Source organism: Astatotilapia calliptera, chromosome 19, assembly GCF_900246225.1.
Source record: "Astatotilapia calliptera chromosome 19, fAstCal1.2, whole genome shotgun sequence".
Taxonomy (NCBI): domain Eukaryota; kingdom Metazoa; phylum Chordata; class Actinopteri; order Cichliformes; family Cichlidae; genus Astatotilapia; species Astatotilapia calliptera.
The window spans coordinates 24805097-24818746 of record NC_039320.1 but is presented as its reverse complement, the minus strand read 5'-3'; the positions used below and the strand labels follow the sequence as shown (position 1 = coordinate 24818746).

The 13650-nt window shown below is 42.1% G+C and overlaps 1 protein-coding gene across 7 annotated transcripts in view; it reads right to left on the bottom strand.

Annotated features, from left to right (window-relative positions):
* The window catches only part of unc79 (unc-79 homolog, NALCN channel complex subunit), a 32576-nt gene that overhangs the window by 652 nt on the left and 18274 nt on the right, over positions 1-13650 (bottom strand). For 4 of the 7 annotated variants that reach the window (XM_026151986.1, XM_026151987.1, XM_026151992.1 and 1 more), the window contains 25 exons: positions 13409-13594; positions 12755-12823; positions 10931-11268; positions 10645-10827; positions 10330-10492; positions 9980-10129; positions 8586-9863; positions 7680-7781; positions 7175-7291; positions 6583-6685; positions 4732-4872; positions 4555-4593; positions 4315-4427; positions 4078-4163; positions 3520-3693; positions 3224-3292; positions 3031-3141; positions 1727-1831; positions 1544-1621; positions 1331-1420; positions 1056-1231; positions 750-933; positions 438-641; positions 211-288; positions 67-108 (listed from right to left, as the gene is read on the bottom strand). In XM_026151986.1, coding sequence (XP_026007771.1) covers positions 67-108; positions 211-288; positions 438-641; positions 750-933; positions 1056-1231; positions 1331-1420; positions 1544-1621; positions 1727-1831; positions 3031-3141; positions 3224-3292; positions 3520-3693; positions 4078-4163; positions 4315-4427; positions 4555-4593; positions 4732-4872; positions 6583-6685; positions 7175-7291; positions 7680-7781; positions 8586-9863; positions 9980-10129; positions 10330-10492; positions 10645-10827; positions 10931-11268; positions 12755-12823; positions 13409-13594 — 4379 coding nt within the window. The remainder of the gene's footprint in view (positions 1-66; positions 109-210; positions 289-437; positions 642-749; positions 934-1055; positions 1232-1330; positions 1421-1543; positions 1622-1726; positions 1832-3030; positions 3142-3223; positions 3293-3519; positions 3694-4077; positions 4164-4314; positions 4428-4554; positions 4594-4731; positions 4873-6582; positions 6686-7174; positions 7292-7679; positions 7782-8585; positions 9864-9979; positions 10130-10329; positions 10493-10644; positions 10828-10930; positions 11269-12754; positions 12824-13408; positions 13595-13650) is intronic. The other 3 variants (XM_026151988.1, XM_026151989.1, XM_026151991.1) reach the window with 3 other exon arrangements.

Genomic DNA, 13650 nt, shown 5'->3' with positions numbered 1-13650 from the left:
CAGTTTGAAATCATCAATAGTAATTATCATTAATCTGTATGATTAACACCTTTTAAAACCACTTACCTTAAGATTTGACTGAATCATGGGTAGCCACATAGGAATTAACTGAAAAAAGAAATGGAGATGAATAAATAAGCATTATTCTGCATGTTACAGAGAGAATATACAGCACTGTCTGCATGGAAGGACACTGGACTTATAGCAAACCTTGACAAAGATGGTTGAGTTGCATTCCTGCAGGGCCTCCATTAAACTAATGACATGAAGACACACCATCTCTACCATCTGAGAGACAAATATGAAATAGACTTAATTTTATGTAACATATTTACTGTTTACTCATAATATTAAAAGAAGAAAATCACCATTCTTCCACAGCGACAGTCCTGACTGTCTCAGACGGATGTTTGCAAAGGATACCGCGCAGCACTTACAACTTTATTGTGGGCCATAAGCTGCAGGATGCTGGGTGTAACCCGACTCCAGAACTCGAGGCCCGTGAGGATGGCGCTGGAAGAAAACTCTGTCTGGTTCTGGTTCTGCAGGGAGGGAGCGGCGGCTGCCTGCTCGCAGTAGATGGTCCACAGCTGGGCGAACATGAAGGCGTGGAACAGGGAGCACATGTGCAGCACCGACGTCTGAGGATAAGGACCGAGACCAAAACTGACAAGGCCATTGTGGTTGCCACAAATCGCATCTGGAAAAATCTGAGTGTGATCATTTGAAGAGATTTGTGTCTGCCAGACCTTCGACTGTTCTGGGAAGCCAATCAGGATGACGATAAGATGGTCTGCAATGTGGGAGCCAGCGTCGAGAGGGATGGGCATGCAGGAGGTGGAGCCCTGGTGCAGGGCACAGTGCGTCAGGGAGCCCAAAAGAAGCCAGGACAGCTGACGAATGTGGGACACGCACTCAATGAATTCTTTTGGCCTAGAGAGAAAGAAAAAAATGAAAATGAGTTCAACAAATCAATTAACAACACAGTGTGCATTTCTTCTTTCACCATTCATTTTTCTTATTAAGTCAGTCAGTCTTAGTCTCATCATTTTTACCCTTGTTGCATGGTGGATGGCGGATGATAAAGCCAGGGAAGATAACGCACAACAGCTTTGTTATCGCGGTGATTGCCTTTGCTGATCTCCATGGCTGCGACTTGTGCCAAGCCCACTTTCAGGTTGCCCCCAAAGGTGTCCTCGTGCAGTGGCTGACAACAAGCCTTCATATGGCTCTGAAGAGCAGATTTGGAGTGAAGAAAAGATAAGGATGAAAAACAAAACTCTCCACATGAGACATGTCCAAATTGTAAACTCACACACAGAAGACTTACTTTAAGTTTGGTTAGTGTGTGCATATCTGCAATAAAGTCCAAGAGCTCACTTATATATTGCCGCATGCATTCCATTGCTGCCGTCGTGCACTGTAGAGAGAAACAGCAGTTTATCCTTTAGGAGGAATCACAGTGGAGCCTGTCTATATTTCCTGCTGTTTTATGAGCCTGATTTTAATAAGACAGTGTAGCACACAACGATTTAAGTCTCACCCCCGGCAGCGTTGAGATCATGTGCTTTTGGATGATGGTGGATTCCGCTAGCCGTGTGCCGATATCTGCACAAACAAACTGGCAAAATCCACATGGAGTTATAGAATTGCAGTCAGATTGAATTGCTGTGATTTTCTGGCTCTCGTAAACCGAGATGGATAAGAGAGATTTTTGTTTTTTTACCTGAACCAGAAGTAACAAGTTTGTGTCAGGCAGAGGAGACTTGAACTTGAGAGCCTGCAGGAGCTCTAACACCACAATGCGGGACATGTAGAACTTATCTCTCTCCTGGATGCGAGAAGATAGAGAGTGTAGTAAATGTACTGATGCAGCAAGACTGCCTTTTTCTATTATCACTCTGCCTTACTCATGCTGCGAGGAGAGCATAAACTCTGTAGCTTGAATAGAGGGGGAAGGACAGGCAGCGAGAGGGGAGGGAGGAAAGCCGGGGAGACGGAGAATAGTGAAAGCCGAGGAGTAGATTTAGGCCAGTCCAGATCTCTCCTCCCAGAGTCCCAGGCAGCTCAGATGAGGCTGTCAGGCAGCCTTCTCCCTCCCGGAGGACAGGCTGCTCTCTTTGTTCATCCCTTCCACACAAAGCCCAGCTGCCTGTTTACAAACCACACTGTCATCTTCTGACTTCCAGTTTGTCTCTCGCTTTCTTTTTGTAGTCATGTTTGCTTATGTTAGGAGCAAGCACATGATCTTCTGCTCATGCACAATGCAGAGCTGACAGTTCTCACTGCGTGGCTTGCTAATGCACGTACCTGGATGCAGCACTCTGGTGATTAAAACTTAATGGAGCATGTAAGTTTGGAAAATAGCAAATTAAAAGGCCGTTCTTAAGCCACAAGGCTCCTCATCATACAGGGCGATGCAGAGGTGACAAGTGATGCATGATGTGACCAACTTTAGTAGGTCCAGAGAGCTCTAATGTGTGTCCTTAACACCTGACCTCCAAAACTGAACTGAGTTGAAACAAATTATTGAAAATCGGCTCTTCCCTGACACCTCACCTTACCATTAAAAAAAAAAACGGCAGAGGGTAAAGATCCAAAAGCAATCATTCACAGCAACTCTGAGTTTTGAAATGAGGATATTATAAGGTCAGGAATTAAAGCGGCTGTAAAAAAAAATCAATACCACAAGAGGCATAAACCACGCTGTGCTGACAGTGGTGGAGGACTGAGGATTCATCTGTCCGAACAGTGCAGACAGCCCTGGCTCCATCGCCGTCTGAGGCAGCCACGGAGAAACACACCATACATCCTCGGTCCTAGCACACCAACTAATCATGTTAATCAATACTGGCTGATTGCCTACTTAATCATCTGTGACACACGGCCACATTTCAGGCTGACTGGAGTGTCGGGGAAGTAGGTGTAGCACCAAAAAAAGTGATGAGTGAGAGAGCAGCAAACTGCAGATTAGTTTGAAGGGTTTAACTCTTTCAAGACTTCTTACAAGCTGCAGACACACAAAAGTACCTTATTGAAGGCTTTGTAACAAAGTCCACAGAGCTCCACAAGGTAGGAGAGACCGAATGTTCCATACTGGATGACGAAGCTCAGCAGCTTGGAAAAGGGCTCCAGGAGACTCTGTGTGATGGAAGAAACGTAGAAATAGGTTAGTTATTAAAGGGCAGAAAGAGGAGACACTGACGTTCTGCTTTGAACTTACCCGAGTTGCATTTGTTGTTGGGATTTTCAGCAGGCAAATGATAATCCTTAAACTGGAATCCATAGGACACTAATGAGACACACATTGAAAAATATGTTGACCTCTCCCCTGTGCTTGTGAGGGTTGCAAATGATTGCACACTAATTTGACCTCCAAGGTAAAAGTGTCAGAGTCAAATCAATTACAGTTTTAAGACTCTGTCCTTTTAAACCATACGAGTGCACCGCTGGATGCGTTTTCCTCCGACAGTAATCACATAAGACCATGACTAAGTACTCGGACGAGTTGATATCTACCTTCAGAGGAAGCACAGAGGGCAGTTTTGTGAGGAAGGTCTGGAACTGGTTGCAGATGGTTGTCCACAGGTTGCTGGGAGAGTCCATGGGGAGTGCCTCCATGAAGGTGGCAATGTTGTCCAGGCAGTGCAGCATTGTGCCCCCTGCTGGAAGATTCTTTTTGTTGTTCAAGCCCTGGGAGGCAGGGAGGAATAAACCATAAAAAGGGGTTATATAATGACATTCTATAAGTGAAGATATTTCCATCATTTCACTCCTGATCAGTCACAATGCTCATGATGAGAGCAGTGGATTTAGGACACTGAAGTACAGATGACTGCACGGATGAGCGCGTGCATCAGTAGGTTCTTATCTTGCCCATTTTTATTTAGATATCAGTACAATAAACTAGCAGAGGAGTCCAGATCAAAGCAGGTTTCCTGAAATGCCCAGATGATGTGATGTTTAAGATGGGCCTACGCTGCACATGAAGCTGGCGACATCAAATCTTTTGCTTTGACAAGAGCTCCTCCTGCTGGTTGAATGACTCAACACATCAACATGAAGAAAAAATCCCACCTCGAGGAGCATGTTGAGAGCAGCAACAGAACTGAGCTCATTGAAATCTATCAGCGAGGATGCAAGTGTTCTCAGAAAACTTCCATCTGTTAAAAGAAAAAGAAGGGAGCAGTTTATACAATGGGAACTTATGATGTTAGATTGAATGTTTAAAAGTAGCTACATTACAATAAAGTGTGAAGCTAAGTTTCTTTTCTATGACAAATTCAAGCTGAATTTTCAGGTTTTTAAACAGACCTTTTATGTTGCTCTGGAAGAGCTGGGGCAAGATGCCGTTAGGAGCCAGCTGGTGAAACATACAGCGCAGGAACTGCTTGGCTACACCTGCTACATTCCCTGGGATCAACATACTGCAGGACATCGCAGGGAGAATGGCTGTGTTAGAAGGGCAGTCACACTTGACATATACTATTAAAGTCATCTATAAGCACAGTGAACATCTGCACACATTGGTGTTATGGCTTTTATGTCTCATACCTCTCAGCTTGTCCAGAAAAATTACCACTGGATGCCAACCTGAGAGAAGTCAAAGCAGCAGATTAGGACTCAGAGATGAATTATGCATGAGCTCTAAGAGTGAGTTATGAAACTTCATTTAACGGTGAAGTGCTGTGTGGATGGAGATTGCAGGGATGGTTACTGGAGCTGTTGTACCTGCCCACAGACTGCATGATGTCAAGAAGCATAGGGGCAGCCAAATCCGGGCTGAGGTGAATGAACATGGAAAGAACCACCACAGCGAGGCTGAGAGTCTCCTCATCATATTCTTCCAGAACAGCTGCACAGTCCCGACACCTGAGACATCACACGGAAATACACCAGGCTAGATTTAGCATAAAAACAGATCTATTTTGCTCATTTTAAGATTCAGGTTTTTTTGCGACTCCACTAGAAAAGCTTTGCACTATCTAAAGTTTAGTACTCGGTCTGTTGCAGCCCCTTCAATCATCCACAGTCTGCAACAAGCAGTTTTAACTCGCCTCTCTTTAAGCTCATTTTTCTGATTGGCTGCCCTTCACAAACTGCTTGATCAGTGCTCACAGCCAGAGCTGTGTGCATTGGATGACCATATTAGGAATATCTCTTCTCTCTGAAATCAGGATAGAAAAAAAACTGGGTGAAATTGAGTGCTTTGAGCAGTCTGAGCCCTAAGCTTTTGGCTATTTTGTACCTAGTCATTATATAAAACTTTGACCATGTTTAATGTGAGCACGCAGCACTGTAACAGCAGCCCTCAACACCTCCAATCCTGTATAATCATCTGAAGCCTGTTAGAATATTTATTCTTTAAGTGTCACATTTATTAACTTTAACTAATCGAGTTGTGGCCGATGACTGCCCCTCCCTGAGCCCAGTTCTGCCAGAAGTTTCTTACTGTTAAAAGGGAGTTTTCCCTTCCCACTGTCCCCAAAGTGCTAGCTCACAGGGGGTCATTGTAGGGTCTAACTTACAATATAATGCGCCTTGAGGCGACTGTTGTTGTAAATTGACACCATATAAATTGAATTGAAAGTTCAGTCCTTAAAAATGTAACCACAGTGTTTACAATAATACAATAATAATTTACTTTTTTAAATTAAACTTAAAAAGAAATTAAAAGAATAAATTCCTACTTCCACTTAGTGCTGTTTGGCCAGCTGTGCCATTCAACTTCAATATGAAATAATGTCAAAATGTTTGAAGAGAGAATTATCAAAACTTAGGGAAAAACCTTTTTCCCTAAGAAAATGGCTTAGACGCACTTTTCTGCTTTCCTGCAAAGTCATCTTCAAAACATTGTTACTCTTTTACCAACATCTTTAAATATCCAGACAGGGAAGGAGCCACCCTGTTAAATTTACTGAGATCAACAGCAGAAGGTTTAAGAACCGATAAATATGTGAGAATGACTCAGTTCTGTAATGTGTTTTACAGCCTGGTGGACTGCAGGTTCTTAATGTGAATGATGTGATGAGGTTAAAGCCAGTGCTTCCACACAGGGGTGCGGCTGTTTCTTTCTATCGGCTGATTGCAGCTGCTGCTTCATCACTTGCAAAGCCAACAAGCAATGTGTAGAACACTTCTTTCCAGACACCCTTTTTAACTTTTGCTTTTTAACTCCAGGGCGTGACGGAGACCAGCTCTGATGCATAATTCCAATTCAACAAGTTAAAATAAAAAGCTGCAAAAATTAGCTCTGTAGGGAATTTTGATGGGAATATTTTAGGAATTTTTCCAAAGCTCCTACAAAATCTGACATTCTGAATCCTTTTCAGTTCTCTTTTAGTTCATTACTGTTAATTAGTGGCAGCATTTACCCTGAAATAGCAGTTATACCACATGGACATAATGTAAAGACAATGTGATCTCTGCTGTCACAGGATCTCGAGCACTTGGGCTAAAAGTTAGTTTCTGGTTTTATTGTTGTTGGCACCAGTACAAATAGATTTGCAATTCTCCAATAAATCAATAATAGTTTGACTTTAATACAGCTTGATAGATATAGCTACTAAGTGATTGATTCACCGGTCAGACATCGTGGTAGGCTGCTCGTCAATGAACTCCTCGGGTGCAGGGACGAACATGCTGACTGTGCTCGGTGCTGAGAGGAGACTGGTCTTCGTAGGACCTACAATGGAAAAATATCAGTCATAAAAAACATTTCCTTTTCACCTTGTAGCACACAAAAAATTTGATTGAAGTTTAGATTCAGTGTATTTATTTAAATGAAAATATATTAGGATTAGCTCAAACAGAGATTTTCAAATGAGGGTACTAATACTGCCTGTAATAGGGCATGTACATAAAAGGGCTTTTATTGTAATTTAAAAGCCCTCTTGCATCATCATTCCTCTTACATCATTCCTAAAATAATATAACTAGTTAGTTTATTAGTTAAATAAAAAAGATGTAAATTTGATGAATCACATTTTATAGTCAGTTTTCAGTGTAATGGCTATAAAAACATATAAAAACATCACCATCTATTAGGAGGTGTTTTACTATCCTCTTCTTTTAATTTCAGTTAACTCTGGTGGGTGTCTGGTGTTCTTGCATGTGTTATTATGTCACTGTCTCCTCAAAAGGTTATAACTGAAAAATGTCCACAGTGACTGACCCGTCTCCCAGGTGCAGATGTTGTGTGGTGCGCTGGACTGATGCTCCAGCTGTCTCTTCATAAGCTGGCTCATGGTTAAAGCTCCCAGAGAGCCTCGTTTCACCTGCCGGTACTGAGCTAGAGGTCAGAGAAAGACAAGAAAACAGTACCTGGTTTTAACTGTCAGTATAACTCATTTCAGTCTAACCAATAAGGGTTAGACTTTAGGTCATTTAGCCCTAGTCCTGATTAACTAAACCATTATTATAACAGATTCAAGTTGCACTAGTTATAAATTAAAGCTTAAAACATTACATATTGGTATTTTTTCCTGTGTTGTTAAAAAATGTATATTATGTCATGTTAATTTAATATTTCAAGCTCCATTACAAAATTGTAAAAAGTGAATCAGAGACAAATATATAAATAATAGGTTATGGTATATTAGACATCGCACTAGTAATACACAAAAAACAATTTAACTGAAGTCGGTGAGGAGATGATGTAGTGAGTTTTTGGCTCCTACTTGACACTGAAGAGCGATGACTTGTTTCAGGTATAGCAGCTTCGAGTGTTGGTGCTGAGGCAGATTCTCGTGGCTTTTCCAGGGTAGACATAACTTTGTGATCTGCAAGGCATCAGAATATATACCAGAAGTCTTCCAACAATAATCAGTAATACAATACATAGATGTCTAACATTTTTAAGTGATAATTTAAGAGAAAAATTTTTTATATGAAGTTTAGCATGTTGTTACATAATCTCAATAGAGGCATGATTTGGTGCCATGTGGGCAATTAAAGTGCAATAAAAATCTGATTCAGTCTTTTACTTTTACATTAAAACCTCATTGTATAATTGGAAAAGTACACACACACACACACACAAAAACATGAAAAGGGGCAATGCATGGCAAGAGTGGTTAGTATTTCTGGTAATGAGTGATGATCATTTCGCTCTGATGACAAAATAAGCATTTATTAATAAAAGAAATGCAAGAAAATTGATTTTTTTAAAACAACAATAAGGAACTAAAGAGATAAAATAATAAATGAATAATATTCAGAGTTAAAAGTTGTAAGTAGAGCAATGTACAAAGCTAATTTATAAATGGCTGGTTTAGGCAGCATCTCTGTAGGCTTACGTCACTAAGAAACAGCTGATGTGAGTCAGCCGAATATAAATAAACTGTGACAACACCTCAGGATTGTCTTTTTCTGGCTTAAAGTAGAACTTATGTGTAGTAAATCAGCTACAGTGCTTTAAGTTTAGCTGGAATTATTCTACAATAGTTTGATCTCTTAAAATATTCACTTTTGACCAGACTTGTACAAAAAGTAATAAATAAGATTTTACAAGATTTTCTTAAAAGACATTTTTGAAATCAACAACAGCACGCTCTGGTTTTTGTTCACGTGTCCTTTCTCTTTACCTGTTTCTGCGGTCTGCTCAGCACCCAGCTTGTCGAACGTGTTGAACGAGATGTCCAGGTATTCCCTCTGGATGGCGCTCACAGCTATCTTCCTCTGTTTACGCTGTCGGGGAACAATCTGGATTTTAAACTCAGCTTCATCGTTCTCATCTGCGTTGTCAGGTTTGGGGTCGCTGTCTGCTTCGTCGCCCATATCGTCCTCCTCTTCATCGTCTCCATCCCCTTCTTCTTCGTCATTGCTGTTGCTCTTGCTCTTCTCTGGTGAGGAAGGCGGCTCCGCTTTGTCTTCGGGGATGTCAAGGAAGATAGTCCTGCCAGAGGGACTGGTGCTGGGTCCTATAAGAGTCCTGATTTCTTCCGGGGTCGCACATGTGTCATCTAGCGAGGTGACAGGGACATGTGGGGACTTTCTCAGCAGGTCTCTCTTCTGCTTTAAGGTCATGGGGCTTTCATGGGAGATGTTCTCTGATCGGTCAGGGAGCTCCAGAGAGGTGCTGCGAGGCACACGGATAGGCTCCTTTCCTTCAAATTTCTGCTGTGAGCACCTCTCTCCCATCACAAGCTCTGGGGTCTTTTTGTCAGTGGAGCAGTCCTCCACACTCACCTGAACAACAGGGGACAGTCGCAAAGTGTTGCTGCTTGCAGGAGAAGCTGAGACTTTTGGACTCCCACTAAACTTGGAGCCTATGATGGTGTTAAGATCAAACTCCTCATCACTTTCCACAATCCTCAGAGGTGGTAGCGGTTCAAAGACCAAGGAGTCGCTGTCAGACATGGAGAGCAGCGAATGCTTTTCTGGAATTGAGGTGCAGTCAGAGGAGAGGTCAATCAGGTCTTGATCGTCCTTTCCCTGAGCTGATCCCTCTAAAGAGCCCTGATCTGTTTTGTCATCAAAAGTCTCCATGCAGCTGAGCCGGACCTCTGGTATGACGGGCTTGGAGATGTCAGACTGGCCACCTCGAGAGCCCCGTCGGTCCACGGGATCAACCCGAACTGAAGAGCCATCAGAGGATCCTATCCCATGATACCTGTTGTGGGGAGTAGTAGAGGATGGGGGCAGGACTACAGGGGGCACCTGCATGTCGCAACGATCAATGCAGGACTTGCGCCGATGTTCGTCCAAACTGAATAGTATGGAATCCGTGTTGGAAATATCCAAAGACTTCTGCTTGTGGATTGCCTGTAGCCTCTTTCTCCTGGTGCTCTCCTCCCGCACACAGTGCAGGATGCTATCCTGAAGGGCGCTAGCTTCACGGTACTCTGACAGCTCAATTTCACCTGATGCAAGGAAAGAAAATGAGACCGAATCACAAAAAAATATTATTGTATGATAAAGACTGAATCAATTTGCTTAATATAGAGCGCACTTGACATTGAAAGCCTCTGCCTCTTACTTCTCTTGGCATTCAGCTCTACCGGCTGGTATTTCACAGACTTGCTGCCACCAATTCTCTTCAGGCGAGCAAAGAAGGTCTGTGACTCCTTGTTAGCAGCACCAGTCGGCGTGTCATGGACGTCTGACTCATCAAATACACTGTCCTCTTCTAATGTGGAGAACAAATATGTGAAATGTACTTGAGCGCTGCATTAATGTAGCATTAAAAAGTCATAATCTGCCTGACTGAACAATGTCTTTTCCCTCCTATTCTAGCATAACGATCTATGACATATATCATATTATCATATTCTAATCATCATCATCATCTACTGCTGATACAGACAACGCATTTGCTACTTTTCCCACCTTTTTCTTTCTCGCTATAGCGGCTTATGTTGGAGTTGTCACTGTAGAGTGGTCCTGCTGTAGCATGGGGGCGACAGCTGTGATACTGTGCATTCAGTGTGTTGATGGTGATGTGGATCAAATGGAGGACTACTTTACTGCCATCCATATCTCTGTAAGGGTACTATGGTGCATAAAAACAATGTAAGCTCATTTTGTACAAAAGATTGAAGAAAATATGTCACGAAAACATAAAAAGAAATATCTTAGAGGTTAGGTGGCATTATGTAGCAGACTCAATGTACAGTTATTCATGCAATAAAAAATATTAAGTACCTTGTAAAGGATAACAAGAAGTGCTTTGAGCCACATCTGCCGAATGTGTGGTTTAAGGGCCCACAGGGAGCAACGAGGAGGCTGCTGAAAATAGTGCCTCAGCTGGGGACATGTGCAGTACTTCAACACCTGGACCACAAGAGGGAGCAGCTGCTTTCCCAAACCGATATTGTAGTCCAGTACCTGTGAGCAAATAAGTTAAATTCACTGGCAGTTGCGACGTTCAGGTACTCTTTCGCAATAAGCCTAATATGCAGGTGCAAATATTTGATTATATTTCAGTTACTTGTGCAATGCCAGCGATGAAGGCGTTGAAGCAGGTGGAGGTGCGCATCTTCTGAGGTGCAATCATGAAACAGCCTTCCTGTTGATCATACCCCAGCAGCACATACAGATGACGCTTCACTGTGTTGAAAGCCTTGGCACTACCAATATCTGCCTCAGCACTGCTTTGGTCTTTGGCCATAAATTTCATGAGGACCATGATCAGCTGGTGAACCGTCTGGTGATCGACGCCAGCGTTCTCAGGGAGCAGGTCTCTGATGATGGTGTCGTCCTCGGGAGAAGGGGTCTGGCCTGCAAGAGGGGCTGAAGCATCAGGGTTAAAGTGCGGGAGAAAACGTGCTGCAGACAGGGAGATAAGATGGGGAGAGGGTAGGGGTGCGGTAGCAGGGAGGATAACAACACAGAGGTGGAGGGGTGTCAGCTCATCCTGTCCATTTCTCTGCCAAGAGAGTTGGAGCCATTATCATGCTGTATACATACATCACTACAATGTGTTCATGGAATATGTAAATGGGGTAAACGCACAACAGACTGTCTAGTTTTTCGTTCCGTGTCAGGATTGCTTTAGCCCAGAAAGTAGGATGAAAGAACAATGACTGCCACTATAGACCAAACATTATTTTTTATGTACAATAAAGTGCAAAACTCTTCAGCCACCGCTCATTTCTTTATATTTTGCAAAGAAAATAGGCACAGTGACTTATTGAAATATGTGATGTCATATACACGGAAATAAAGTTTGTCAAACTCTAACAAGCTTGAAATTCAATATTTGGTATGACCACCTTTATTCTCCACCACAGTCTAAACTCTCTTATGGAAGTTTTAAGTAGTCTTCACAAATAGTTCTCCGGGCTTCTTGAAGGACATTCAAAGCTCTTCTTTGGATGTTGGCTGCCTTTTGTTTCATTCTCTGTCAAGATGATGCCACACCGTTTCAATAATGTTGAAGTCCAGGATGTGTTCCACTGTGTGTGTTTTTTCTATGCAGGTATGCTTTTACGGCACTGCAAATATCTTTGGGATCACCGCCATGCAGAAAATAAAGCTGCCAATCAGATGCTTTCCAGAGCATCCAAATCTGACAACACTTTTCTGTGTTCATAATTCCATCAATTTTGACAAGATCCCTAACGCCACTGGCTGAAATAGAACCCCAAGCCATGACAGGGCACCATGTTTTACAGATGGCTCTTGTACCTCTCTCCCGCCTCCTCCACAGATGTTCACCATGTTAAGGATTCATCATTCCATAAGTCGTTGCTACTGATTCTAAATCCACTTCTTGTATAATTTGGCATAGTTACTCATAGTTAAACAAGTCTTTTCTGCATGTTTAAACTAAAGAAATAGGAACAAATGAGGTGTTTTTGCACCAGGCTACAGGTAACAAAGTGCCTAAAGATAGAATTTAAAATTGGTTCTTTGCTAATTTGTTGGTTATGTGTAGACACAACACTAGTTCATCATGTCTTTTTTATGCTTGAATGATTCATAGATCATTGTTACGTGGCTTAACATACTGTATATAAAAAAACTAAACATTCATCTAAAAATGGCCGTGTACAAGGGTAATGAGTAAAAGATCTTTCAAAGCAAACGTTTGAAAGACCTTCAGAAAGCCCGGAGAACTATTGCTCAAGAGCACTTTAAAAAATTATTGACCGTCCAGGTCCTTGGAAGCAAAATACAAGGAAATGAGGGTTGTGTTGAGAATTTTCAATAATACTGTATAATACTAAATATTTAATATTTGAACATAGTTTTCATGAAAGTCTTACTGTACTTTTTCTCCAATATGATGAAGACTTGGAATGTTATTTACCTGGCAGGACTTTCTCTATCATATCTCCCAGTGTCGGGGCAGAGAGCTCTTGCCTCGTAAGCCTTAGAGCTAAAAACCACATATGAAGAGCAAGATTTAGGAGAGCGTACATGGGAGGTAGCACAGGACACATGTCTGAGCTTCATCATCTTCCAACACATATGCGCACACAAAGAGACGCGTATACTTTTGATTTAAAGGGCGTGAAATCCAAATGTTATAAAGATTGAGGGCATTTGGATCAACCAGATAAACCTGTGTTTGAAGGCAGCACGAGTATCTCAGAAACTCAGACAGCCTTCTGTGGAGAGCCACAGATAAAACATTTAAGTGAAATGAGCGTCGGGAACATATAAGTGAGGAGAGAAACATTAGGAAAATGGAACAGGACCTTGGTCAAACAGTATTTGCAAATAGAAAAGGATTCTTCTTTTTTTTTTAAAGGCAATGATCATCACTTTGTGACAGAATCTATAATGGCAGGTCATTTTCCAAATAGAAAGTTGTTTTTTTATAGACTTCTATGTCATAGCATGTGAGCCAAAGCACTTAAAAAAGTCTCAAATGCTATTTGCAAACACTTTTTAACAACAGACTTTTTGAGACAGGTTAGAAATAAGACTGACAGCCTGACAGCTGATGTCTTCTACTCACGTAGTCGGTTGCTCAGTGACTCAGGGAGTGAAAAGGCTCTTTTAGACTGGGCGTCCGTGCCTCCTTTTACACTGTCACGGAGGGAGCGCACACTCTTCTGCTGATTCCTCGCGAAACGGGCCCGTCGTATCTTCCACATTGCTGTATCACTGAGGTTAGCTACATTGGTTCGTACAGCTGTAATAGCTGTCAAAGAAACAAGGATTGCAAAGCTTACTTGAAGCACTGTTAAGTTGTAAATC